The sequence below is a fragment of the Hirundo rustica genome, chromosome 7 (assembly GCF_015227805.2).
Source record: "Hirundo rustica isolate bHirRus1 chromosome 7, bHirRus1.pri.v3, whole genome shotgun sequence".
Lineage (NCBI taxonomy): Eukaryota > Metazoa > Chordata > Aves > Passeriformes > Hirundinidae > Hirundo > Hirundo rustica.
Window position 1 is genome coordinate 22969347 of NC_053456.1, and position 27424 is coordinate 22996770.

General features: G+C 40.0%; 1 protein-coding gene across 1 annotated transcript in view; it reads right to left on the reverse strand.

Annotated features, from left to right (window-relative positions):
• The window catches only part of TTN (titin), a 242806-nt gene that overhangs the window by 195904 nt on the left and 19478 nt on the right, over positions 1-27424 (reverse strand). Inside the window, 26 exon segments of the mRNA XM_040069199.1 lie at positions 6163-6219; positions 10492-10680; positions 12794-12919; positions 13004-13288; positions 14516-14747; positions 14950-15115; positions 15205-15346; positions 15434-15694; positions 16129-16389; positions 16553-16813; positions 16907-17170; positions 17633-17893; positions 18416-18676; positions 18775-19038; positions 19176-19448; positions 19592-19858; positions 20130-20411; positions 20506-22196; positions 22785-22953; positions 23083-23247; positions 23355-23578; positions 24300-24544; positions 25146-25376; positions 25490-25695; positions 26340-26482; positions 27210-27422. Coding sequence (XP_039925133.1) covers positions 6163-6219; positions 10492-10680; positions 12794-12919; positions 13004-13288; positions 14516-14747; positions 14950-15115; positions 15205-15346; positions 15434-15694; positions 16129-16389; positions 16553-16813; positions 16907-17170; positions 17633-17893; positions 18416-18676; positions 18775-19038; positions 19176-19448; positions 19592-19858; positions 20130-20411; positions 20506-22196; positions 22785-22953; positions 23083-23247; positions 23355-23578; positions 24300-24544; positions 25146-25376; positions 25490-25695; positions 26340-26482; positions 27210-27422 — 7139 coding nt within the window.

A 27424-nucleotide genomic window follows, 5' to 3' on the forward strand; every position in this document is an offset into this window, starting at 1 on the left:
TAGGGAAACCACCATGCTCTTCTTGTCTGGGCTAAACTCAGGACTGGTTATGATTTTGACCTGCTTCTCAAACTCTTTCACTTCATTTTCATCCAGCTCCACTTCCAGGAGAATTTCCTGTGGTGAAGGGGACCTCGAAGATGTATTTTGCTCCATGTCAAAGTGTATAACATGCTGGTGGGTGACGGGGGGTGGCAGTGCCAGTGACCGTCCATCCTCAGGCAAAACTTCCACCTCTGCAATACTTTTAGCTTCCCCGACAATGTTCACTGCATGGCACAGATATTGTCCTTCATCGGCTTTCTGTACGTTAGTGATTTCTAGAACATATCTGTCCCCATCCTTATCTATTTGCACTCTCTCATCCAGCTCCAGCAGAGACTTATTATGATACCACTTCACTCCTGGCTTGGGCACACCCACCACCTCAGCCACAAACATCAGTGTGCTGCCCTCATACAATCTCGTTTTGCTCAATGCCTTGAGGAATGCTGGCGGCATGTCCCTGCCTGATGGCTCCAGGGCTTCACGGGGGGTCATAAACCCATTTGCCTGGGGCTGGTCTGGAGGCTGATGCCTCCTCTCACAGAGAGGCAGCGTGGTCAGGGCATCCATGTACTCTCCAGTGGGTGTCCGGTAGCGTTCTGGTGGCGTGCTGTCCCCTGATGTAGAGTAGGGTCCTTCAAAGGGTGTGAAATATAGCTCTGAGGGTGTGTTGCATTTTGAACTCTCAAAAGGTGTGTAGTAGTGCTCAGGGGCCATGCTGTACACTGAGCCCTCAGATGGTGTGGAGTAGCGCTCAGGTGGCGTGCTGTACCCTGAGCCCTCAGATGGTGTGGAGTAGCGCTCAGGTGTGCTGAGTGGCGTGTGGTAGGATGCTGATGAAGCAGTTTCAAAGATTTCCACGGAGGAGGGAGGTGTGTAGAAGCGGTCTGAATCAGGTGACTCCTCTCTGCTCCCACTCTCCAGCTCTATAGACATTTCTGACTCAGGAGAGAAAGGCCGGGCAAATTCCTGATGGTTGTTGTAATAATCATAAACCATACTGAAGGTAACCTCCTCCACTTCCAGTGAAGTTATAGTTTCTTGCTGCTCCTTCTGAACTGTGCCTTTGAGATTTGGAGTTTCATATATCCCAGCGGATCTCAAATAATTGGCCAAGGACAAATCAGGCTCCAGCTCTGAGATTTGAACAGCACTGGGCTCTGGACCTGCAGAAGTATCCTCCCACATTTCTTCTCCATCCAGGCTATTCTCAGAGGCTTCCTCAGTGAGAGTCTTCTTCTTGTCCCAAGACTCCTTCCTTTGCTCCTTCTGTGCTACAGGATCATCCATTACTAACCCAAGTATGAGTTTCCCAAAAGAGAAGCCCTTGGCTGTGTTTGGTTCCTGTTGGATGTCTCTCATCTCCTCAGGGGAATCTGTGTTTTCCATCTCACAGGGGAAGCTGCTCGTTCCTGGCTCAAAGACCTTTTCTGTCCCAGAACCACCATCTTCTTCAGCCTGGGGTTTCCTTCCAAATGCAGCTTTTTTCAAGTCCATAATGAAGCTGTCATTCTGGGAGTCTGTGGTCTCCAGTCGTTCCACGCTCTCCAACACATGTGTTTCCTGAACTCCTCTCTGGAAGCCTGGTGTGGGCTCCACTAGAAATTCATTCATTTTTTCCTGAAGTGAGTCTTCTCCACAGACACTCATCTTTGACTCCTGAGCTTCTTCAGCAGAATGTCCCTCTTCAGCAGAATGTTCCTCTTCAGCAGACATCATGATGCTACCAAGGTCTCCATTGAGAGTTTGGAAATCAGCTGTTTTGATTTCTCTTGGCTGTTCCTCTTCCTGGACATCAACCTCTTCCTGCTGCATCCTGTAGCTCTGACGCAGCTTGTCACTCAGAGACATCTCTTCCTCAAGCGCATCATATTGATGCACAGGGGAGATGATCCCAGTGATGACCTCCACACTTTCCAGTGCTGTGGGGTTTTGTGCCTGTTCTGTGTACACAGTCTCTGCAGCTGGGAAAGGCTCTGCAAACTTCTTCAGATCAAATATGATCTCAGTGTCAGGCTCAGATGGCAGCAGCTGCTCTCTGAAATGCACTTCTTCCAGATGAACTTCAGCTTCCTCAGTAAGAACCTGACCTGAGTTTTCTATGCCAGGAGGAGTGGGGATTAGATCCAAAGAAGGGCTGCATGCATCAGACTCCATTTCTTGCAGCATTTGCCTGCCATCTTGTACTTCCCAGTGTGTGGCACCACCATCATCAATCACTTCTTTACAAATATTATCATCAGCTTTAATATCCTGTTCAATATCAACTGATCTCTCTTGCTCCTTGTCCTGTTCCTCCTGCTGCTCTCCTGCACAGAATTCATAAAAGCCAAACTCCTCCTTTGTGGGGGTGCTTGCAATGTGGTCCTGAAGGTGGGGCACACTTGGCTGTTCCACAAGAGGCACATCAGGAGTCACTGCCTCACAGACAGGGGCATCACGCTCTGTGGAGACATCACTTCTGTCTTGCACCACAGGTGATACAGGAATGAAAAATTTTGAAACCTTACACTCCCTTACCAAATCAGACTGCTCAAAGGCACATGTTTGTTCTTGCACTTCCATAAAGGATAAATCCTTACCTTCTCTTGCCAGAGCAGACTGCTCAGGATCATATGTTTGTTCTTGCATTTCTATAAATGATAGATCTTTACACTCCCCTGCCAGAGCAGACTGCTCAGGGGCATGTGTTTGTTCTTGCACATCCATAAATGGTGACTTCAAGATGTCCCAGGACAGAGTATCTGTACGTGGTGGCACCTTGCCTCCTTCAGGCTCCAGTTCCTCAGAAAAGTGACCTGAGTCTTTGGCCACCAGTTCACAACCTTCCCTGGATATGGTAGGGTGCAATTCAGTGGTATCAATTCCAAAGCTGTGTTCCTCAGAGACAGCCTTTCCCCTGTGCTGCCTCATCTCAGAAATACCATCTGTATAACTCACCCTTTCTTCTGTGTTGCCTATTTCTTGCTTTGCATAAACTTCTCTGATATCCAGCACCATTGTTTCGTCCATCTCACTTTCCCTGATATGAGGTGTTTCCTCACAATCTTCCAAGCGCTCACCAGGAGGTAGAGACAGCCTCAGGGACCAGGGTAGGTGGGCTTCCTCCTCCTTGGAGCGTGCAATTTGTTCCTCTTCATCATTCCCAAGTATGCTGAGGCCTTGGAGTTGCAGAACATGGTCCATGGCAGGCAGTTCCTCAGTGCCTCCAGCCTTGCCATACAGCTTGGGTGTGCTGGGCTGCACTGTCAGCTCAGAGGCAGTCTGTGCTGTTCCAGCCACATTTGTGGCCACACAGCAATATCGCCCAGCATCTGTGACAGAGACCTCTTGAAGGTGTAAGCGGTATGTGCCATTCTTGCCTTCTTCAAGCCTCAGTCGCTCACTGGCAGAGAGGCTCTGGCCATTCAAGCACCAGCTCACAACTGGTGGGGGCTGCCCAGACACAGCACACTCCAACACCACTTCTTCCCCTTCATGGCAATGAATATGTGCTGGGGCTTCTGTCACAATTTGGGGTGGCTCATTTCCCATATCAAATGTAAACTTAAATTTGTGCTTAACGGTGGAAGCAGCCCGCACTGTAGAGAGTCGTGGCGTCTCCCTCAGTTCTGTGTCTTGCTCTGGTGTTGGAGTGGGGGCAGTGATTTTGATTTCCACAGGCAACGGCAACAAATCTGAGTCTGGAACTACACTTGGCAAATCCTTCTCTGCTGCAAAGGCCAGACCAACTTCTTTTTCCTCCTCCTTTACTTTCTCCTCTACCTTCTTCTCTTTCCCCCTTTCTTCCTCCTTCACCTTCTCCTCTTCTTTCTTCTCCTTCACTTCCATCGCCTCCCTTTCCTTCTTTGTGTACCTATAGGCTGGCATTCGCCGCCTCACATGGAGTCCAGCTGAGGTGCTGACTGTGCCCAGCGGGTTGAAGATCACACAGGTGACAGTGCCACCGTGCTGTGGGAGCACAGATGGGAAGGTCAGTGTGGAGCAGCACCCCGTGGTGTGAACAGCTGTGCCCTGGATGCGCCCCACGGGCTTGTCATTGTTGTACCAAGTGACGGTGGGCTGCGGGCGGCCATGGAAGAGGCAGGAGAAAGCGCATCTTTGTCCCTCAAGAGTTTCCTGAGGCCTGATCTCCTGTACAAAGAGGGGTGGGCAGGGCTCCAGGAGCCCACCTGGCACTTGCCATCTCTCCCCCAGGGCCTTGGGCCTGGAGTATTGCTTCACTACCTGCACTGTGAGGGGCTTCGAGCCAACCATTTTGGCAGCCACCTTAAGGGGGCTGGGCTTCCCAGGAGGGCTCTCCTGGGGTGCGGACATGAGGGATTCCTGCTTCTTTTTCAGGGCTGCCCTCTTTGCTTCCCGCAGCTTCTGCAGCTTCCAACGGATCTCCTCATCCAGGAGCTCCTCAGCATTAGGCACTGTGCCCCTGTGCTCCCAACTGTGTGCCAGCCCCGGGCGGCAAGGCCCCGCCAGCGGCAGGCTCTGGAAACGTATGGTTCGTACCCTTCCCCGGGCCGGCGAGAGGTCCCCAGGCTCAGCCTCCTGCCCCTTGTCAAAGGGTGAGCCGGTGCAGCGGAGCACCACCCGCAGCCGGTCCTCCCGCCGCTGTTGCAGCAGGCACTCCCAGCTCCGCCGCATCCACTCCGCTCTCCCGGCGGGACCCGCGCCCCGCCGCTCCCCGCTGCGTGCCACCAGCAGGGAGGCGGTGGACTCGGCGGAGCCCTCACTGTTAATGGCAAATACCCTGTAGCTGCCGGCGTCGTGCTCCCGCACATCCCGCAGCTCCAGGCTGGCGCAGTGCGTGTGCTCCGTGCTCTCGGTGCGAATCACCTTGCGGCAGTCCTGGAGGACGGGCCGGTTGTTGTGGAACCAGGCCATGTGCGGTGCTGGGCATGCCACCAGCTTGCACTGGAAGAATGCAGGGTCCCCCTCCAAGACAGACCTACACTTCAGTCCCTGTGTGAAGATGGGTTTACGGTTCTGGGGACGAGCCAGCGCCGCCGCTGTGCCACGTCCCTCGAAGTCCACCACGCTGTGGTGTTCTGCAAGAGAAGGAGACTGGGTTATGACATGTCACGCTCTGGCTACCACCTGTTTGTAAAAAAGTAGCAATATACTGAAATAAAAAATGGGCATGCAACAGATTTCATCACACACCCAGGAAAAAAAAGTAATTCACTCACCATATTTGTTCGAATAAACGCAACGCCTTGCTCTGTTTTAAAGATTGACACGAAAATCGTTCGTTGTCTGTTCTTTCTTCAGACTGTGGAAATTTCTTCTTGAACAAGCAAAAAAAGAATTTCAAAATAACATGTTCTTCTGCGTGTATGTTTTTGTTGCCTGGAAAAGCTGTATGTCTTTGGGTGGCAAAGAAGAAAATCTTACCTGACTTGCAGACAGTAGAATAAACGCCCTTTCTGACCCCTCTGTTTGTAGATATGTTCAAACAATTGAAAAAAATAGTTTGAAATATATTTTATAAAAAGTAAGTAACGTAATGAGAAGGCGTTTATTCGAACTAATACAGCCACTAACTTCACAGTGTTATGCACGGGGAGAAAAAGCAAGCAACATGAACCACTTATGCTATCTGCAAGCCAGGGTAAGAGATGTATAATGACAAATTAATGTATGTAAAAAAAAGTGCAAGGAATCAATGGGAATGTGTAGCTTTCACATAACCTAAACAACAGATGCTCTCTAGTATAGTACTTCATCTATCCATCCAATAGTGTCCAATGAACCGATTAATGTTAGGCTGCTAACTTGTTTAAAAATAATACAATTAAGATTTGTATAACTTCCTTCTGAAGTAAACTATTCCATGCATTCAAAAGGAAATTGAACATAAAAGAGCCCTGTGAACGGCTGCAAAGCATGAAGTAAAAGTTAAAAATATGGCTGCACAATTATAGATTTGAAGTTTTAAACATATTTTAAAACTTAAATAACCTTATAATGCAAGTAACCCTTTGCATATCAAAACAAACATGCAACATGTTCCAATATGCTTTAAAGTGTGTCTTTCCCCATCAGACACCTCATGGAAGGTGACAAAACCTTTTCACAACATTACTAATTACTGGTACTAATTATTCTCATTGGTGATTGTACCTTTCACTTCCACTTCAACCTCTTCCTCTAGCTTCTCATGGACAATTTTTTCAGGAGCTAGAATAAAAAAGACAAGGATTTTTGAGCTATAGTTGTTAAATGTGTCAATCAACACTTTATATAGTAAAAATGTCCAATCTGTTTTGCAAATAGACATGAATTCACATGTACATACACACACATAAATGCATGCCAAACAATTCAAACACCTGATAAATTTTGAGAATAGAATAATCAGATATTTTCAAACTTGTTTGCAATGTACATTTTTCTATATGATTTGCTTTCTTTTTGCAGGGTGGGGGAAAGTTTCTAAAACAACATGCCTTTATCATGCCGTAAATCCCTGAAGAAAACATTTAACAATCCACAGACTAATGAGATACTTCTCATTATTTATCATCTCCTAGGAAATGAATATAGTGGAATGCAATTATGATGCTATGCATGAGGAATTGATACTTGGAAGGAACATGCAGTTGCCAACCTGTCACTTTCAGACGGGTGCTGCACTCGGCTTGTCCTGCAGGGTTAACTATTCTGCACTTGTATATACCCTCGAGGTCCTGACCAACTTTCAACAATCTTAAACTGCACAGTGGCCCATCATGTTTTATGGAACACAGTGCAGACTCCTCAACTATTAGCTGATTGTACAGCCAGACTATGCAAGGTGTAGGCACACCCTTCATTATGCAAAAGAGAAACACATCGTCTCCTTCTTTTACAGTGGTTTCTGAAGGCAGAGTTTCAAGAAACTCTGGTGCTTTGGCGTCAGTTTCTGTGATGTCTTCACATGGCACAACATCAGGATAGTATACTCTGTTTCTTTGCTTCTCAGTTTCATGTGCTCTTTGGGATGTAGATATAAACAAGCTCGAGGTTTTCTTTGAAGATTCTTCCTTAACTTCTGATGCTTTAAACTGACAAACTTTGGCTGCTTTAAAGGTTTTAGTATCTGATTCAAGAGTAATTTTTGTTACTGCTTTGGCTTGTGCTTCTTTTGCTAGGTAAGAATAAAGTTAGGAAAAGGATTAGGTCATATGTTTTACAGGAATAATAAAAAAAAAAATCCTTATACTTATTGAGGAATAGCCCAGTAATTAGTATTGATAGAATATGCTGTATATTAGTGCTAAAACAGTGCTATTAAACATGAGTGATTGCACATTTCAGAGCTCTATTCCTGTTAGGCTAATTCTAGGTAGTGGTTAAGCCTGTGGGTCTTTCATAGGACCAAGTCTTGATCCACAATGACTGAAAAAAGCACGTCTTTGCTTTTAATTTAGAGCCTTAATTTGGAAAGTAGCAGCAGAAGATGATGTAAAGTGCTTTTGACAGCTCTATAGTGAAGAAAGAAATTTCAATAATTAAGAGTGAAACCAACAGGGTCAATGCCTTTCTCGTTATTAATCTTAGTTTTCTGGTCTTGATTCATTGAACTCATCAAAAATACTATCACCTGTGGTGATAATACATTTTTGGATCTTCACTAGTGTTAGCACTACTAACATTTTAATACCTGGATGTCAGGAAGATGTAGAAGGAGTTTAAGCAAAAAGTAAATACTTATATATTAGGAAGAGGGAAAGGTAGAAGACAGGTCATTATTGCAGTAATACAATACTTGCAATCCTTTCAAGTACATTAACTTATATTGCTGACTTTGGAACTGGAATCTTGGATTTGTTGGAAACGTGCTGGAGTTTGAAATGACCTGGTATCTAATTCAAAATTGCATCTGACATGATTTTCTTACTTAAACTCTGGCTTTAAGAATTACCAAAATATAAAAATTCCTACAAGCCTGTTTTGCTTTACATCTCACTGCATGTCATGAAGGACATGAGGAATAAAGAGCCTGAGACATCCGTGACTTTATGGGAAGAGGCACAAAGTTACGCTACCAACTTCCCACTACTGCACGTGTCACTTATGAATAGAGCTGTAAATGTGGAGGAAAAACCAGAGCATTATTACTAGAGCTTTCTCAAATCCTGATAATAAAGGTAATATGAGTGAGCTCTAGGCAGTTATAATGAAGCTGAAAAAAGTAAGCGATAATGTTAAAAGTCAGATAACCACCTTTGACTGTTAGTATTGCAGAAGTTGTTGTCCCTCCATAGTCATTATACACGGTACAACTGTACAGTCCTTGATCTGTCAGCTGGGCATTTAGGATTGTGAGTAGAAGAACATTTCCATTTTGTGATATCTTCAATTTTTCAGATAATTCTATCTTTTCACCTTCATGGGCCCAAAGAAACTCATAGAATTCATTTTCTAAGGCACATATGAACTGAGCAGTGTCACCACATTTCACAGTTAAGTCTCTGAGTTGCAAGAGAATCTTTGGAGGGACATCTGTCTTTTCCTGAGAGGTTGTCATAGAGACTTTGGTGCTCTGAGATGTTTGAGAAAGGACTGATGTGTGCACAGCTTTAATTTCTTCAACTGATGTAGCCTTCATAGTCAAACTTTCTGATATACTTTCAAAAACCTGTACACGCAATTCCTGTGATGGTTGTAGCACTGATTTAAATTCTTTTTGATAAGTTTCAATGTTCTTCTTTGTGAGAGGAGACACATGAAGTTCTGATATAGCCTGTGACCGGATAGACTCTTTTACATCTTTCCCAGAACTTTGCCTATCTAGGGCTTGCACTGTGTAATCAAGTAACAAAAACAACAGCATTAGTATCTAAAGAACTTTACTGGGCCATGCTCTGAACAAAATAAAACAGCATGGAAGATGAAAATGAATGATCTTCATTTGAAAACACAGCATGCCAGACGTACTACTCTGTTGACAGCATATGTGTCAAGTATGAATGACAAGTGATGCCTAAGCTAATCATGCAGTCGATACTCAGTTGGTGCTTCTCTCTTCTTTCACTTAAAGTAGTCCATTTTAGTATTGGAAACTTATGGCACTCTAAAAGGAGGTATTTTCTTTTTTATCTTTCCACCCCCCCCCCCCCTACAGAATAGTGCAAAATACCTCAGTCACTGCTATAAAGATCACTGAATGGCATGTTTTAAAATCCTGAATGCCTTCATTACAGTGTTTCTATTCTCTGACCTATGTTGAGATACACACTTGAAAATTTCCTAATGTTACAGCTTAAAAACAAGAAATGAGAGTGGACAGGTTACCAAGGGTACTATTAAAGTTAGGTGTGAAAGAAAAAGTGTGAAACAAGGAAAAAATTAGTAACAGCATAAAAGTGTGGTATGCAACAAATTGAATCCCTTTGAAGTAAAAATGGGGCTTTACCTTCTGCGGTCACTGTAAGTGTAGCTGTACAAGTTGTTTCTCCAGCACTATTTCTTGCCTTGCAAGAGTATTGGCCAGCATGCTCTAAGAAAGCATCTACTATTATCAGTATAGCTGTGCCTGTAGACTCATCAAAGTGGAAAACTAAGTCTTTTTTTGGCAACATGAGTTGTTGATTATGAAACCACTGGATTTTTGGTTTGGGCCTGCCAGAGACTCTAGCTTGAAATCTGACTGATTCCCCGCTGCATACCCTGCAGCTTGAAATAGGCTGGATAAAGGTGGGCCTTTGGCCAACAGATTCCTCCTTAAGTGAAACAGATGAAGAAACATGCCAAGGGGACTCTGATGTAACTTCTTCAACCTTTTTAAATCCTGAAAAGAAGCATGCCAACTTTTAATTTCTTACCCTGCACTACAATGAATTTTCTCTCATTCAAGATTTTTTTCTAACTTAACAGCATGAATTACTTTCATTCATCATTTATAAAATCTATTGCAAAAAGAAAACAAAGTATTTATGGTTAAATAGTATCACAGAAAATATAGAACAGCAATTTCTCCAAACAGTATTTCTTCTCTAAACTTTGATCAATGTTTCATCAATTCATATGAATGTGAAGTATTTCTTTTCAGTTGCCCAAGTGCCTGTTACGTACCTCTGTTTGAGATGTTTTTCAAAACTTTCAAAGTAATTTATTTTATAAAAAAGCTCCTACTAGATTGTCTTCACAAGGCAAATCAAAAGATGTGTAAGCAAAAGGGTTCCATTAGAAAGAAGGTTTTTACCATCTTTGGTGCATGACAGATTCTAAGACTAGAGTAAATGAAAAGGGGGCATGGAACATGAGAAAATCTTGAAATACATTTTTCTGCTCATGACATGTATTTTGGAGACATAAATGTGTGCTGTGGACACTGTAAATGGTGGCAATTAATTGAGTTAAAAGACAACATGACAGACAACAACTCACATATAAGTATCAGTGTATATTAAGATGGTTTTTGGAACATGACCTGAACAAGACAACTTCTTTATTGGCACAGTGTACCTTCTAACTTCAAGGTAGCAGTGCTGGTCACTTGGCCTACAGAATTACTAGCCACAAAAGTATAGATTCCTTCATCCTCTGGATAAGCTTCAGCAATTTCCAGCTGGTAAGTGTCTTCAAATTGAGTCATCCTAAAAAACCGTGACGGCTTGATCTCCTTCTCTTTGCTGTACCAAGACACTTTCAGATCTGCTCAGGCAAAAGAAAGAAAAAAGAAAAAGTTTAAATTATGATATTATACTAGCAAGTAAACACTATTTTTATAAATATATCATTCGAAAATCTTAAACTCAAACATCTAAGTTTAAATGTGTCTTGTATGATTCTGGTAAAGTATGATGAGTGGAAAGTGACCTACTTGTTGCTTTAGATTTTGATTTGTGCACCAGAAATATTTGTATGGGAAAAATGATTCTGGTGCTGACATATTATTGAGTAAAAATTATTCTTCCTTAACTCTGTTATTGTAAAAAAATAAAAATATTTTGGTACTAATAAAATCAGAGAAAGTATCTTTTTAAAAATGTGATTTTGCTACAGTTGCATGATTTAACAGGCTATAAAATATCTAACTTGAGCTAGTCAGGTTAAGAAATTAAACCAGAACATTCTTCTTCTAAGCATAGCACCTTCCCTCTTTTTGCTGCAAATATTACTTGTCATATTTCTCAAGAAAGATTTATATATTCCTATATAAAATGTTATATTACTTGTATAGATTCTTGTAGACTCAGAAAAGAATTGAAGTGGACTAGCTTTTGCTCTCCGTCACTGTATTACATCACGAATCATGTTGTTCCTCAAATAGTGTGCTATTACTGTTATCAGAAGAGTGTTTTTAGCAGCCAGCTGCACCATGCAGACCATTAAACAACTGTATTTGCAATAATGTGTTACCTAACCTAATATAGAAGGTTTTTATAGCACAAGTGAGAGGAGTGAAAATCCATTTGGATAGAGTATTCAATAAGGGAAATTTTCAATAGGAAAAATTTCTTCATTGCAAGTGTTGTCAAGCATTAGAACAGGCTTCCAAGTGAAGTGGTAGAGTCACGGTTCCTGGAGGTATTTAAAAGCCATGCAGATGTCTCAGTTAGGGACATGGTTTTTTTCTGGACTTGGTAGTTCTGGGTTAACAGTTGGACTTGATGATTTTTGAGGTCTTTTCCCACCTGAATGATTCTATGATGGGTGACCTAGATGAAAGGTTCCTTATATTCAGTGCGGTAAAAGGAGCTTGCACATTCACATAAATGCAGTATTATTTTTAAAAAAAGGTATTATTAAAAATGCACTAGCATGCATTGCACAAAGGGTGGGCCAGAATTTCCAACATATATTTTCTGAGTTTTAGCAGCAGAACCAGATTTGTTGCAAAACTTAAAAAAAAAACCAAAAAACCCCAAAAAAACCCCAAACAAAAACAAAACAACTGGAGTTTTATTTCAAGGGATGGTAATGCAAATTATATATATTTGCATATATATGTGTATAACAAATTTATATTAATTTTTATAGACCTGTCACTCAGGTTTATTTTTAAATTTGGAGTTTTGTTTATCTTGAAATTATTTTAAACTCTTTGGATTGTGAACTGCATCTTACTCTGCAGTTTAGTATATGAATATTTTATTAGCAGTCACACTCACGACCATTTTCTAAATGGAAAAAAGTGGCTTTATTTGGCTGTGCATTAAAGAAAGGTATTTTAATTGCTGAGTGACATTCTATGTATCTAAACAAAACAAAACAAAAAACTTATTTGAGTAAAATCTACACTTAAAAGGACAATTAGCACATTTTTTTTTATGCTAGGAAAAAGAGAGCAACCCCAGTATAGTGTCTGCAGAATCATACTCAGAAATATTAAAGAAAGGTTGAATCACAGTTTCAGTCAGTTAGTGTAGTTAAGGACATGGCAGTGTGTGTCTTCAGAAATTTCATCATGTTCATTTGACACAGCACTGCTTTTCTCTCATGAAACTCTACATTCTCCTCACTGACAGTTTTCCAACATCAGTTAGCATTTAAAATGCTGAGAACTTTCCAGAGATAAACTATGAGAAACAGATCTTTTTAGAAACACTCAATATATTTATGACAGTTTGAAACTTCCATGCTTGATGACACCTCTGACATGCTTAACTGAAACTTTTCAGTAACACTTGGCTACGCGTGTGTATCAAGTAGCTGTACTTCTAGGGAAGACTCATCCAAGAAAATGTATTGCTGAATTTTCTTCTAAGTTCAAGATGAAAAATTTTGAGAGATGGAAAGATGTACAGGATTTCATTAAACCCACCTGTTCCGGTAACTCTGCACTGAAAACAAGCAGAATGTCCCTCAGATGTAACAGTATCACGTAGTGGTATTATGACAGCAGGCGGATACACTGGCATTTCTAGCTCGGGAGAGACAGCTTCTGGGACTAAAGAGAGAAAAAAAGTGATTTTTAAAGATGAAGAATTTATATTTCATTTCACAATCATTGCTATGAGCTTGGGAAACTCACTTTCAACTGAAAGTGAAGCTGAAGTTGTAGCTACTCCATAGTCATTTTTTGCTTCACAGGTGTACACTGCTTCATCTTCAGGGAAAGTTTCAATCAGCAATAGAGTATATTCTTGTGCATCATGAAGAAATTTGCACTTGAAACCTGGAGAAAGCTGTTGATCATCTTTGTACCAGGAAATTTTGGGCTGGGGTTTCCCTGACACAATAGCACAAAAGCGGGCAGGTTTGCCAGACTCCACAGTAGTTGGCTCTAACTCCCGAATAATCTGGGGTGGCTCTGGAGCTGAAAATTGGGGGAAAGAGAGGTGGCAAAGAGAGATAGGAGAAAGAAGGAAAGAAAGAGAAATCTCATTATTGATATTATCAGTGATTGAAAACTATTTGCAAAGAATTAAACAAAAAAAACAAACTCCCTTATTATTCCTAATCTTTTGTGCCCATGAAAATCACCCTTTATATATAATACAGGGGGGATGATTTAGCAGCAAGTGCCTTAACGTAACTAGCTGTGTTGGTGTCAGTGTTTCTGAGAAAATGTGTCCTCTCGGTATTTTGTTCCGAGATTCAGGTGGTTTTAGAGTCTTTTTGCCTTCTGCAAAGCTCTGAGCCAGATGCAAGGAAAAGACGGAGTCTTCAGGTTCTGATTTTTCAAGGTTGCACGCGTTGTTTATTGTTTCTTATCTTACAATTTTCTCAGTGCCCAACAAAGGTCTGTGCAGCTGCTCAGGCATCTGGTGACTCCTCCCGGACTGGGCAGTCGTTATCTCTTATACTAATTGCTATGTATTCTTTATTTATCATTATTTGCCAATACCTATCACTTAGATACTAAAAAGGTCATCCCTACTTTGACCCAATCTCTTTAAACTACTTTGTGCCACTGTCACTGCAGAAAATGGAGTGAGGGAAGAAGAAAGAAGAAGCAGGAGACAACGCCCCAAATCCTCCGTCTTGCCCCCATTCACTTCCATACTAAAAACCCAAACCTACTCTTTTCTCACACTGTGATAAGCTAAACTACTATCTTTCACACTCTTGAGGCTTGCAATCCTTCCCACAGTGCAGGAAGCCTTTCCCATGGACTGGGATCAAAGCCAATGTCCCTCTGGGCTCTGGGCTGGCGTCCCAGACCCCCCTGTCCAGGTCCCTGACCCTCCAGGGCAGCCAAAGGGAAGCCCTGGACTCCAACAATGTCCAAGATTTGCTAGGTTGATCACTCTGGAAAGGCACATCTGTCCATGGGAACAAAGTAGTTTTATTTATGCTCAAGAATTTTCTGATCTAAGTAAATACCACGGGAAAAGAACTGCTATAGTATTTTCATCCACTAGCCAGCTACTTCAGTAGGGCAATAGACATGTATGTACATGAGGAAATTGGTAGTGTTCCAGACTGTCTCTATGAATTTTTTTTTTTTCTTTCAAGGGTCAGAATTCCAGAGAAGCCATACAAAAATCAGAAAACCACTGAGTAATAAATACAGGCAAAAATTGGTTGTGGGGCCACATACCATTCACATAAAGAATAACAGAACTCCTATTCCGTCCTGCAACAAAAGTATATTCCCCAGCATCGGAGTAAGTGGTTTCAAAGATGCTCATTCGATGAACTCTCCTTTCCACCACATACTTGTATCTTTCCTCGTATTGGAAATTGATCTCAATACCATCCTTGTACCACTGTGGTTCAATGTCCTCTTCATTGACTTCAAATTCAATTTCAGCTCTTTGTCTCTCAATGACCTTTGAAAAAGTAGAATAAATAATAGAAGTAATATTGTTTTTCTTCTGGTCTCACTTTCCAGGTTCCTAGGTGAAGTTTCTGACCTTATGATTATAGATTTTTGTGCTATGACGCTTGATGGTTAGATATTGTTGCTCTTCCCTTGCATTATTCTTTGAGTGACAAATCTATGAAATATTTATGCATCTGTATAGGCCTTACCTGAATATCTTTATGGGCACTTCTGATACGAATGTCACGGCCTTCCACTATCAAATTGGCACTGGATGTGTTTCCACCTGCTACTACAGTGTACTGACCAGCATCAGACATCCTTGTGGAAGGAATGATGAGACGATGGACATATTTCTCTCTCTGAATTTTCATCCTGGGCACATCAGAAAAGAAAGTGAGCTAGGTATTTCCTGGAGGAAAACACACACCAAAAGTTAATGTGGTGTAGAAGCAGTAATTTACCTATCACCAATCTGGAGTTCTTGCCCATCCTTCATCCACTGGACCTGAATGTCAGGTTCTGAAACTTCACATTCAAAAATAGCCCTCTTCTTCTCCACCACTTTGATGTCTTTAATATGCTTCCTAAACTCAATGTGACGAGCTAGGGCAGAAAAAAAGTAGAATGAGTGCTGTGATATTATTTAAGCCACTAGTAATCACTAAGCATACAAATCAAGAGAGAAAATACCTTCCACATATAAAGTGGCTGATGAAGCTGCTTTTCCGGCAACGAAAGTGTATTCTGCTGCATCACCAAAATGCACATTCCTTATGGAGAGGGAGTGCGTAAGCTTCTTTGTTCGTATCTGGCATTTATCAGTTGATTTTATTTCTATGCCATTCTTTAGCCATTTATATGAGATGCCTTCATAATTAACAGTTACTTCAAATGTTATTGTGTCTTTCTCTTCAGCATTGATGTCTTTTAACATGGAGGTAATTAGGATGGCTAAAAGGAAAGTAATGGACATGGTTTGTTTTTTTCCATTCTGTTTAACTTTATTTTAAATGCATGTTAACCAGATTAGAGATACCTCAACTCCTTTAAGACAATTTTGGAAACATTAAAAGGTATGTTTTATGTTCAGAATCCGTATTACAATTAGATGTCCCACAACGACTGAATGACATAGGAATCCAAATTTGGTCTCGTACAGTGACCTGACATTTAGGCATGTTGGCCTAAAGAAAAGATCACAGGATCTGATTTTCAGGTTCACCACTTCTAAATCTCTTTAAAGAACGATATTGAGGCTACTTAGTGTTATTAAAAAAACCCTCCACAGTCTGCTGGTTTTATCAGAATTTCATTAAGTCCATGTGTTAACATGGACTTATTATTGGTAACTGTAAAATATTCCGGTTAATTTAATTTTTACGTACGTTTTACAGTCAGGGTAGCACTGACTCTATCATTTCCACAGACAAATGTGTATTCTGCGGAATCTTCACTGCTTGTATTCATGATATTGAGCTGATGGAGTTTCCCTTGGACAACTATTTTGAACTTTTCACTCATTTCAATCTCCACACCATTTTTCAACCAGACAGCAGGCACATTGAAATGAGAAACTTCACATTCAAAAGAGGCAGTTTTGGTCTCAGGGATCTCAATATTTTTCATGGTCTTTGTGATGTGTATGCCTAAAAGGAGGGAAAAAAAGAGAAGAGAGAATTTTCTAAAAGTTAGTATGTTTGGAAGACTGCAAAAAAACAAGGGTAACAGGCTATGAAGTGTCAGGTCAAGTTGCTCAGTGTTGGTGTAACAATTCATATAACTACTTTCTTACAAACTTTCAATACTTACTTTCCACAAACAGTTTTGCTTTGCACTCAATTTGCCCAACAAGAGCTGTGTATTCCCCAGCATCTTCGGGAGATATGTTATGCAGCATAAGCTTGTGAACTTTCCTTTGAGAGATCATCTTGTATTTATCACTTTGCTTAAGCTCAATATTTTTATGAAACCACCGGACTGGTACAGTATCATGGGAAACACTCAGTTCAAACGAGACAACAGCGTTTTCCAAAGCAGTCACATCCTTTGGCTTTTTGATGATTTTGACAGCTTGAGGAAAAAAATTTAGCAATATTCATCACTGTGCATGATTTGAATTTTAAAGCACACATTACAGCAAATATTCAAACCAGAATGGCTTACTTTCCACATGAAGTCTGGCATTTGCTCCTATTTTTCCAAGTTTAAAGCTGTAAACAGACTCATCGGTGACAACACAGTGTTTGATTCTCAGTGTGTGAACCGTTCCTTTCACTGTAATTTCATATTTGTCACTTGATTCAAGTTCAACACCATTTTTAATCCATAGAGCTCCTTTCACGTCAGGATGGGTCAATTCTACACTGAAAACTGCCTCCTGTGATTCTGTCACAGTCAAGTTTTTTAGTGTTTTCTTTATCTTAACAGCTAGGGGAAAAAAAAAAAAAAAGAGGAAGAAAATAGAAAAAAATAGTTGACAAAGCAGATCAAAATTAAAACCTATAGTAAATACATTAATTTTAATAATACTGAACTATCATGCTTGATTTTATGCATATAGTAATGTATACAGTTTTCAGCAAAGTGTTGTCCTGGGAACACAGCAAGGAAGATTTACTCATAGCATCCATGAGAAATGTTTGGTTTCTGGGATTTTTTTGGGTTTTATTTCTCTGTTTTGTTGGTTGGTTGGTTAGTTGTGGATTTGTTTGTTTAGTTTTTGTTGTTGTTGTTGGATAGGCTCAGTGTTGTGGGTTTTTTTTTGTTTTTTTGTTTTTTTTTTTAATTTTGTTTTATTTTGTTTTGCTTGTGTCTTAAGGCCTGGTCCAAGTCATAGTGACTGATGCTGAAATAAGTCTCAAAGACATCAGTTAGTTACAAAAAACTGACCTTCGACCTTCAGTTTGGCAGTTGTCTTTGAGCTTGCTATTTCATAGCTGTATTCACCCATATCTTCCAGTTTCGTGGCAGGGATAACAAGCCTTCTCTTTACACCATCAGATTCAGCGCGGTACTGATCTGTTGTAGCTAATGGTCTACCATTTTGTAGCCACTGGCCCTCTGAGTCAGCATTTGCCACCTCACATTCAAAAACAGCTGTCTGGGACTCGGCCACAGTCAGGTCACTGAGAGGCTTTGAAATGGCACCGCCTGTTTGGGAAGAAAAAGCATGTTCTTTGGTTGTGTTGCTGTTCAGTTTTCCCCCATAGAGAAACAAAAAGTAGATGCTGGAATTCTTTGCCCTAATTTGCAGAATACCCATAGTCATTCTGAGCTCTGCTTAAAATCAGGAATGGAATATGACCTGAACATTACAAAAATATGTTTCTTATTTCTATCCTAGTTATTCTCTTTTATTTTATCATCAGCACACGTGTAATGAAAACATACAGGACAAAACCCCCTCTTTTTAACATTAATTACATCAAAAGCATAATACAGCATTTCATACTGTGGTTCTGATCTAGAAAAATATATTAACACTTAAAAGATTTGAGAATTCAAATTATACGAGTTACAAAGATAAGGGGAAAGGCAAGGAGAATATTAAAAAAAAAAAAAAAAGGATAAATTAAAGACAAACTCCCACTGGAACAGCACAAATGCTCTAAATCCACTGGGTACTTACTAAATCACAGTGAAATAAAAACTTTGGACCTTAACCCTACTAACCTGCTACTATAAGCTTCCCAGATGTTTTCTTCTCTCCAGCATAAAAGACATATTCTCCTTCATCATCTTTCATCATCTTCACCACTGTCAATTTATATATTTTGCCATGTGCTTCAATTTTATATTTAGGACCAGCCTTAATGGGTTGGCCTTTGAAATGCCAAATTACATCAATCCCTGAATGGGAGAGCTCGACCTCAAAGGACACATTCTGTGTTTCAGTGCAGGTGATGTCATGAAGACCTCTAATAATCTCAATTTCTATAAAAAGAATAAATTATAAATTTATTAATCATTTGCACTATTTTTTTTCAAAGAAATTATTTCACAAAGAGCTGTGCAACTTAAAAGATACCAGCCTTCAACTGTGACATTGCAACTTGTTTCCACTTTGCCAACCATCAGCTTATAACGTCCTGCATCTGATGCATGGGTTCTGGTGAGCACTAGCCTCTGTTTAGCGCCTTTACATACGGCTTGCACACGTTCATCAGGCTTTATTTGATTCTCATTCAGGTACCATTTGGAGGAGGACACATCAGGTGCTGAAACTTTGCATTCAAGGATGGCTTTTGTCCCTTCAATTACGTGAACATCTTCTAGAGGCACTACTATTTCCACACCTGCCAAGTTACAAAAATATTCATTGTGAGAAAAACTATGCCTTTAAAAAGTAATCCTAAAGGAGCCAAAAATCAAACAAAATCAAAAAAAAAAGGAGCCAAAAATCAAAACCTTCAAAATCATCATAGTGACTTACTGTACACTGTGATCTGTCCAGTGGTTGACAGCTCAAGATCAGGAACACTAAAAGAGTAGGCTCCACTATCTTCCTTTGTGGCATCTTCTATGAGCAACATATGTGACTGTTTATCCAACACAATGTGAATACGGTCACTTGATTGAATTTCTTGGCCATCTTTCATCCAGACACCTTCTGCGTTTTCTAGGGAGACTTTGACTTCAAGTTGCACAATATCTCCCTCACAGACTTTTTGATCAGTAAGTCCTTGAAGAATTGCCATGGGACGAGCTGTAAAATTAAATGAAGTAAATTAGTACTTGTAAGAGGCAGAATATTGAACATTAAGGTATTACGGGGTACAATGATATAGCTATAATAAATGCTATAATATAGAAAATCTATAGTATCTAGATAATATAAGAAATGCTTACGTTTCATCTTAAGTTTGCATTGAGTCCTTTTTCCATCAACAACAAAACTATACTCTCCTTGATCATCTTTATTAACATCTTTAATGGTGAGGATCTGGCGACCACGGCGGGATGCAATCACATACTTAAGACTAGAAGTGAGTTCAACATCACCATGATACCATTTCCCTTCCACGTCTTCTGGGGAAACCTCACATTCAAGTTCACCTGAGAGGGATTCTGGTACTTCAACATCCTCAAGTTCTTTAATAAACTCAACTGCAGCACCTAAAGGCAAGTAATTACATTTGTGATTAAGCTTGATTAGTTACTCCTGAAGAAAAAAAATTGTTATTGAATGAGCCTAAGGGAATATATATAATGCAACCATTTTCCATAAATACATCTCTAAACTTTCATAGTATGAAAGGATTCCAAAAGTATGAAAGCAGCTCAAAATTTCGTAGGGTGTTAGATGCCTGTTTAAATAATTTTGTTTCTTTCTGAAGCTGATTTCACTACAACAGTATGGCACGGTACTGAGCTGTATTCTTCTTACCTTCAACAGTAAGCTTTGCAGTGGTTTTTATGGATTCATCTTCGACCAGTGCACAGCTGTAGTCATCAGCATCAGACATATCAATTGTTAATACAGAAAGGAAATGAGCCTTTCTGTCTGAGTGCATCCTGTACTTGTCTCCAGAATGAATCTCAATTCCATCCTTAAACCACTTCACTTTGACAAAGGGCTCTGATGTTTCACATTCAAATGTTGCCATGGAGTCTCTTGCTTTAGCAACAACATCTTGTAACTTCTGGGTGAAGCTGATTAACTGCTTGGCTGCAAAACAGTATATAACAATCAACAGTGCACTGATCAAACAGACTTAAAACACTATGACGAGCAGTAGGATGAGCAAAAGAATTGAAATTACCTTGTACTAACAGGAAAGCATGGCTAGAAGTTTCACCAGCTATATTGACTGCTTTCACCATGATGCTGGCAGAATCATCAGAAGTCACATCTCTGATAACTAATTCACAAACATTATCTTCAGGCCAGTACCAGTACACACGATCAGTTCTTTCAATCTGAACACCATTTTTGAACCACTGGCATTCAGGATCAGGTTTTCCCACCACTCTCACACGGAAGTGTACGTCTGTTCCTTGGGCTACAGTCTGGCTTTGAATTCGTTCAAGTATCTTGGGAGCCTCCATGCTTGGACTAAGCTCCACCTTCTCTGGTTTGAATGTTGGAATGGTGATTTTGCCTTCAGGAGGAAGTGCTTTCTTCTCTTCCTCTGGGATCTCTTTGGTCCAGTGAAGAAGTTCTTCTTTCGTCTTTTTTAACATTTCTTCATATGATTCATCTTTTTTGCGAGATTTGAGTTCCACAGCTGTAATGGCTTCATAGTAGCCCTCTTCTGTCCTGCGCTTGAATTTACTACGCAGCTCTTCAGATTCCTCTGAAAGCTTTTCGTGAGTGATTCTTTCAGCCCTTTTCAGCTTCACCACTTCTTTGGTTGTTGCCTCTGCAGGTTTGTCTACCTTCTGTACCTCAAACAGAAGTTTCCCAGGTTCTGTAACTACAGGCTCATGTTTGGGTTCAGGAGCACGACGAAGAACAGATCTGAAGTCTTCCCTCTGCTGGATCTCAAGTTTCACCTTATGTTCAATAAAGCCTTCTGGATTCTCTGCGGTGACTCTCACCTCTCCTGTGTCATATGATTTGCAGTCCACAATATCCAGGTAGTAGATTCCATCATAACGGAGTCTAAACCTTTTGCTTTTACGGATGAGCTGTCCGTTGAGGTACCAATTGACCTTGGGCATAGGATAGCCTGTCACACGGCAGCGGAATCGTGCTGTTTCACCTTCAAGGACTCTTGCAGGTTCAGGAACCAAAACGATTTCTGGTTTCTGTTTTTCCTTTTGGTCCAGAGCAACAGCAGGTAGAGCACCCTCATGGGCCATTCTTTCTAACTCTTCAATTCGCTGGAGTCCCCTTTTGCCTTCTGGCAACTGGGATTCTTCCACAAGACTTTTCTCATCCTTCACAATCAGAGTAGCAGATGTATGGTCTGTACCATATTTGTTAGTTGCTCTGCAAGTGATCACTCCACTGTCTCTGGAATAGGCTACCCCGTAGTCCAGGCTACAGTATCCAAACTCATTGATCATGCGGAGTCTGTTAGCTGCTTCCAAGGGTTTGCCATCGTGCAGCCACTCCACCACCATGGTTGGGTCGCCAATTGGTGTAAGCCTGCATTCAAAGTGTGCTGGTCCAAATTGTTTGAGCCTTAAAGATGTGAGCTTCTTCTTAAAAAATGGTTTCTGTTGCTTTTCTTTGTCATAGAGATCTCCTTCCTCCCATTGCTCTTGACCATAACGCAGATGGAGAGGTTCTAACTCTGGTGCTGCAATCTCCTTGGCTTTGTAAGTTCCTTTTGGAATTATTAATTTCCTTTCTGGTTCAGGTTCTGTGTGTTCAACTTCAACATTTACTTTGCAGCGGGTAGTGTCCCGCCCAGCTTTATTGATAGCAGTAGCAGTATACCATGCAGCATCTTGTCTGGCAGTAGATTCAATTTTAAGGGCAGCTGCCCCTTTGGTTCCCTCAATCCTGAAATATGGGAAAAAAAAAAAATTAACTATTTTTTCCCTTAGTCATTCATTTTTGCCCTGCTTCCAAATTAATTCAAAGCCTCCAAAGGCAAATCTCTGGAGGTAAGAGACATTTTGTTTATATTTATTCGTGTTTGAGAATGCAGTGCCTAAGAACCAAACAGGGAAGAGTAATGAAAACCAGTCTTAATTCTGTGGCAGTTTTGCCTACAGAGGTCTTCAAAATCAGAGACAGAGGTAAATTCACTAAATCTCTGATGGCTTTGCAGAATTGAAACTGCATGAAAACATAGGCTGGAAAATAAGCAAATCCTGCTAGGTATTTTATATCTGTAATCCTTGTATCAATGCAAAAGCCCCTAATGAACCCCTTCTGTGAAACTGTAGGAAGCTTTTTGTAGGATGGTGGTTATTTACTACTTAATTTATACAAAGTATTGAAAAGAAGAGGAGGAAGAGGAGGAAGAGGAGGAGGAGGAGGAAGAGGAGGAGGAGGAGGAGGAGGAGGAGGAGGAGGAGGAGGAGGAGGAGGAGGAAAAGGAAAAGGAGAAATTTCAATTGATTTAAATATAATAAAAATCCTTACTTTATTTTGGGGTATTTATGGGGCACAATGATGTCACTGTTCTTGAGCCATACAATGTCAGGATTAGGGTTACCAGTAGCTTTCACTGCCATCTCCAGTCTAGAGCCCTCCTTCACACTGACATTTCTCAACCTTTCCACAAAGTGTGGTCTGACTAGGTCTTCCTTAGCTGAAAGAGCAAATGTAAATTATCACAAGAGGAAATGACACAGCCATAGTTTTAAAAAAGAAACACTCATCAGATTGATTTAAAAAAACCCCATGATATATGGAATATAATAGAAAATACAGAAGATACCTTCTACAGTCAGTGTCATTGAGACTGAAGCTTTGCCTGCCCTGTTCTGAGCAATGACAGCCCATTCTCCGGAGTCTTCAGGCATTGCAGGGACAATGATCAATGACTGAGTACCATCTTCTTTAATCACGATTTTATGGGTGTAGTCATTAATCACTTGTTGGCCTGCAGATACACATGAAAAGCAAACAGTTGCAATCAAAACAGTCTCAACAAGAAATAAAAGACTTTAAAAATAAGATTATTTATTCATGAAAATGAGGCTGATGTACCATTATGAAACCAGTATGTCTCTGGCATAGGTCTGCCAACAACTTTTAAGTCAAATCGTGCTGTCTGCCCCTGTGAACATTTAAATGATGTCGGTTTCAGCACAAAAACTGGCTTATATAGTCTCTCTAGTTGGCCTTCATCCGTTTCTTCTAATCTCCGGGCAGGAGAACGAGAAGGAGAACTGCGGGCAGGAGACCGGCTTGGAGACCGTGGAGAGATAGACCTGGAAGGAAAAGATAAGACAGATGTGTACGGCAATATCATAGCAGTGGACTGACATGATAAACAGATTTCAACCTTTGCCTTTCTCGTAGTTTATTTTAAAGAGTTTAGCCAATTTATCTATGTGAGAAATTGGGAAAAAAATAATTTTCATTTGTAGTCAATTTTATTTAGGTTTTTGACAGGAGTTTGTAGAACTGAGTAGTTTGAGGATACACTACTGCCAAAGAAATTTTTGGGTTTTGGATAGTGCACAGATCAAAATAAGGTAGTGCAATCCTGTGTACATTTGGGCATGGGTGTGTATGTATATGGAGACTGAACAAGGAACATGGCAATGCTTAATTTTTTCTGTCATTGATATACAGCTATTTCAAGGGACGGAAAAAATACTTGCACACCACACTAAAACTCCAAGTGTAGTAGATATTTTTCCAAAAATGTGAGCACTTTAACAAAAAATATGGTTACTGAGCTTGTAAATCAGATACTCTGGCTGGAAATGCACGTGAATGATCGTACTCTGGGAATTGTACTGCTCATTAAAAGGGGAAATCAGACAAAAAGCGCATAAATCTATATGAGTCATGAAAACAGTGTTTAGAACCTTTCCAGAGGTATGCAAACGCCAGCAGCTTAAGCTTACTTAATTGCTCTGTAATGACCTTTTGGGCTATCACAGCAGATTGAAGTCTCATAACATTATATTATCGTGTACTTACCTATATCTTCTCATAACTTCAGGTCCTGGCATATAACCTGGAGTTGCTGTAGGTGCAACTGGCTCAACATAGAGCTTTGCTGAGCAAATGGCATTTCCTTTCATATTACTGGCAAAGACAGTATAAATTCCTTCATCTTCAGGTAAAACAACAGGTAAACGCAGAGTGGCGCTGCCATCTTGCAGAAGTTCCATGTGGTAGCGCTCTCCATGCCTTATACGTTTGCCATCCTTGTACCATGCCACCTACATGGAAAGAAATAGTAGAACTATTGTGAAGTCTCCTAAAGACAAAGATCTAGTAATGACTTGTACACACAAGATATTACAACTTGCTGTTTTTCAGCTGAAAAACATCACAGCCCACATATATGTGTTAAACATGAACATTTTTACTTGGAATAGGTGAGATTAGTGTAAGATGTTTACATAGCAACCTGAAACATGAATTTAGGCGCTAGAAACAGATATATAGCCCATTTTGATGAAGATCAAAGTAACCTAGACTAGACTGCTACTGTGTTCCCCACTGCTCTAAGCTACTTCAGAGGTATTCAGTATCAAGACAACTCAATTGGTAAATCCAACCTACCTCTGAACTGGCTAACCAACCTAACTCTAGTCCTATTTCCTTTTATCCTGTTAAGGGACAAAAGGAAAATCCAGCTTGGTATCAAACCACAAGACCGGATTTATTTTGAGAGTTGCTGTTTCCTGTGCAGAATGTAGAATGTCTAACAATGAGATGTTAAGGGATTTTTTTTCAAGTAGAGCATCACATGATTTACCAAAAAAAAAAAAAAAAAAAAAAAAAAAAAAAAAAAAAAATTATACAGATTGAGGTTACCTTTGGCAATGGATATCCAGATGTCTTGCAGTGGAAGGTAACTCCTGTCCCTTCAAAGGTTCTGTAATTTTTTAATCTTAACTCGAATCCTGCTTCTACAGCTTCAGATTCAGAAATGTCAACCATCATCTCCTCTCCATCTTCTTCAAGAAGTTCATGTAAGGTAGTTTTAATAATTCTGAGTTCAATTTCCTTGATAAGTCTTTCTTCAAAAGAAGAAATATGGAATTCCTATATAGAAAAGTAAGACCATTAGATTTCTGTGTCAAATAATGACTTTGAAAATAAATTATTTGTATGGCAAAATGTCAGTACCGAAAATTAATATGAAGGGATAGACATACCTCATCTTCTACAAAAGTTCTGACCATCACTGTATCTTTTGCCATTTTCTTCCTAATTAGAGCTTGTTCTTTCTCATACTCTTTTTCAAAGTCACCATAGGAAATGGGTGGGGCTACCTCAGCCACTTTAGGTTCTTGTACATATGCAGTCATTTGAGTTTGGTACATCATTTCTTGTTGCGATTTTATGTAGGCTTCGTAATCAGCTAAGAATTGAGAAGAGATTAATTTTGATAATTTTTTTTTATTTTCACTGAATTGAACAGAGAAAACAAGTACAAACTTATTTTACTGGTTTTGGTGATTCAAGCAGATTTTCTATCTGTTTAGCCAGTAAATACAAACATCAACAAAATGCAAAGACTGAAGTATTAAGATGAGCTTTATAAACAGGGAGAGGTTTGCCTGTACTATTTAGGTGTCCTAGTTTTCAAGGCGGAAGGATCTGCAGGAATTATTTTAAAATTTCTGTCTCCTGAAAATTTTTGTACATTTTTACAGGACAAATTAAAAAATTAAACTAGCTTATTTTCCTTTAAGATAGCAACCCATTAATTGATTAATCTTCTTTTTCCACATCCCTCCTTGAATATCTCATCTTGTTACAAACTTAACATGTCAACAGACAAAGATCCCAATAGCTACACATTCTAGCAAAGAGCAAAGTCCTTCAAGGGCCTGATGTCAGGTACTCTCTCTCGCAGAAGCAGAGCCACCAGATCTCCCTTTCTGTCTCTTGAGCTGAATAAACTAAGCTGCTAATAGTTTGCAGCATAATTTAAAATCTGTTTTCTCATTTTGAAGTTAATTTTAAGAAATATTGTCCCCATTTCCCAAATCTAAAATGTACCTTCTTCTAGTAAGGAGACCGTTGCAGAAGCTTCTCCAAGATTATTACGAACAACAATAGTGTATTCTCCGGCATCGTCGGCAAAAGTCATGGAAATTTCAAGTTTGCATTCCCCGGTTTCTTTTTTGTAACTCACTTTGTATCTATAGAAAACATAAAAGAAAAAAAGTCTCCATAATTCTGGACAGACTTTTCAGTTATTTTGCTTTTAGTTAGACACATTCCTAACTTGTGCAAGGCATATATAGAGGTGCTTTTGCAGGCAACTCTCACTGAATGAATGAGCATACAGAGCAGCATATGAAAAATAACCATGCTGAAACAAGAGCACTGGTCAGCTTTCTTTTTTTTGTCACTAAATAAATAGGATCCAAACAGCAGTACTGAAATATCAGTACTAGCTCACCAGTACTGAAATATCAGGTCTAGTTATCAGATACAATTTAATGGTATATTCTGTGTTCACACAGTTTGTTCTAGTAAGGATCATCATAACATGATGATTTCAAGAATGCTACAAATGTAATATTTTTTCTCAGCTAGAAGGTATGTTGCTTTCTATAGACAACACTTACATAAAGTAAGTGCACAGAGTAAAACAAATGCAAGCCTTCTTCCTGATTTGTTTATAAGTATAACATATATTTCATTTTACAGTCTTTTGAATATTTATATTTTAAAACTTAACAACCTTTTAAAGTCACATTTCAAGATATGAGCCTATAATTTTACATTTAAAAATTATTTATTTCACAGAAATCAAGATGTTACTTGGCTCAGCATAAGTAAGGGAATCAAATTATGACATTGCCAATTAAATATGCATAAAAATTATGTTAAGGTGGATTTTGGGCATTGTATTCCAAGTACCTGTAGCCAGTCGTTAGAGGAACTCCGCCTTTTTTCCAGTAGACATGTGGCTTTGGGTTGCCCCCTACTTGGCATTCAAAAACAATGCTCCCACCTTCAATTAATTTATGCACCATGGGTTTTCTTATGAAGAAAGGAGGTATGGGTTCTCCCGATACTTCCTCTGCTGCAGCAGAGACATCTTCCATTACAATGTCCTTTGTCTCCACATAGCT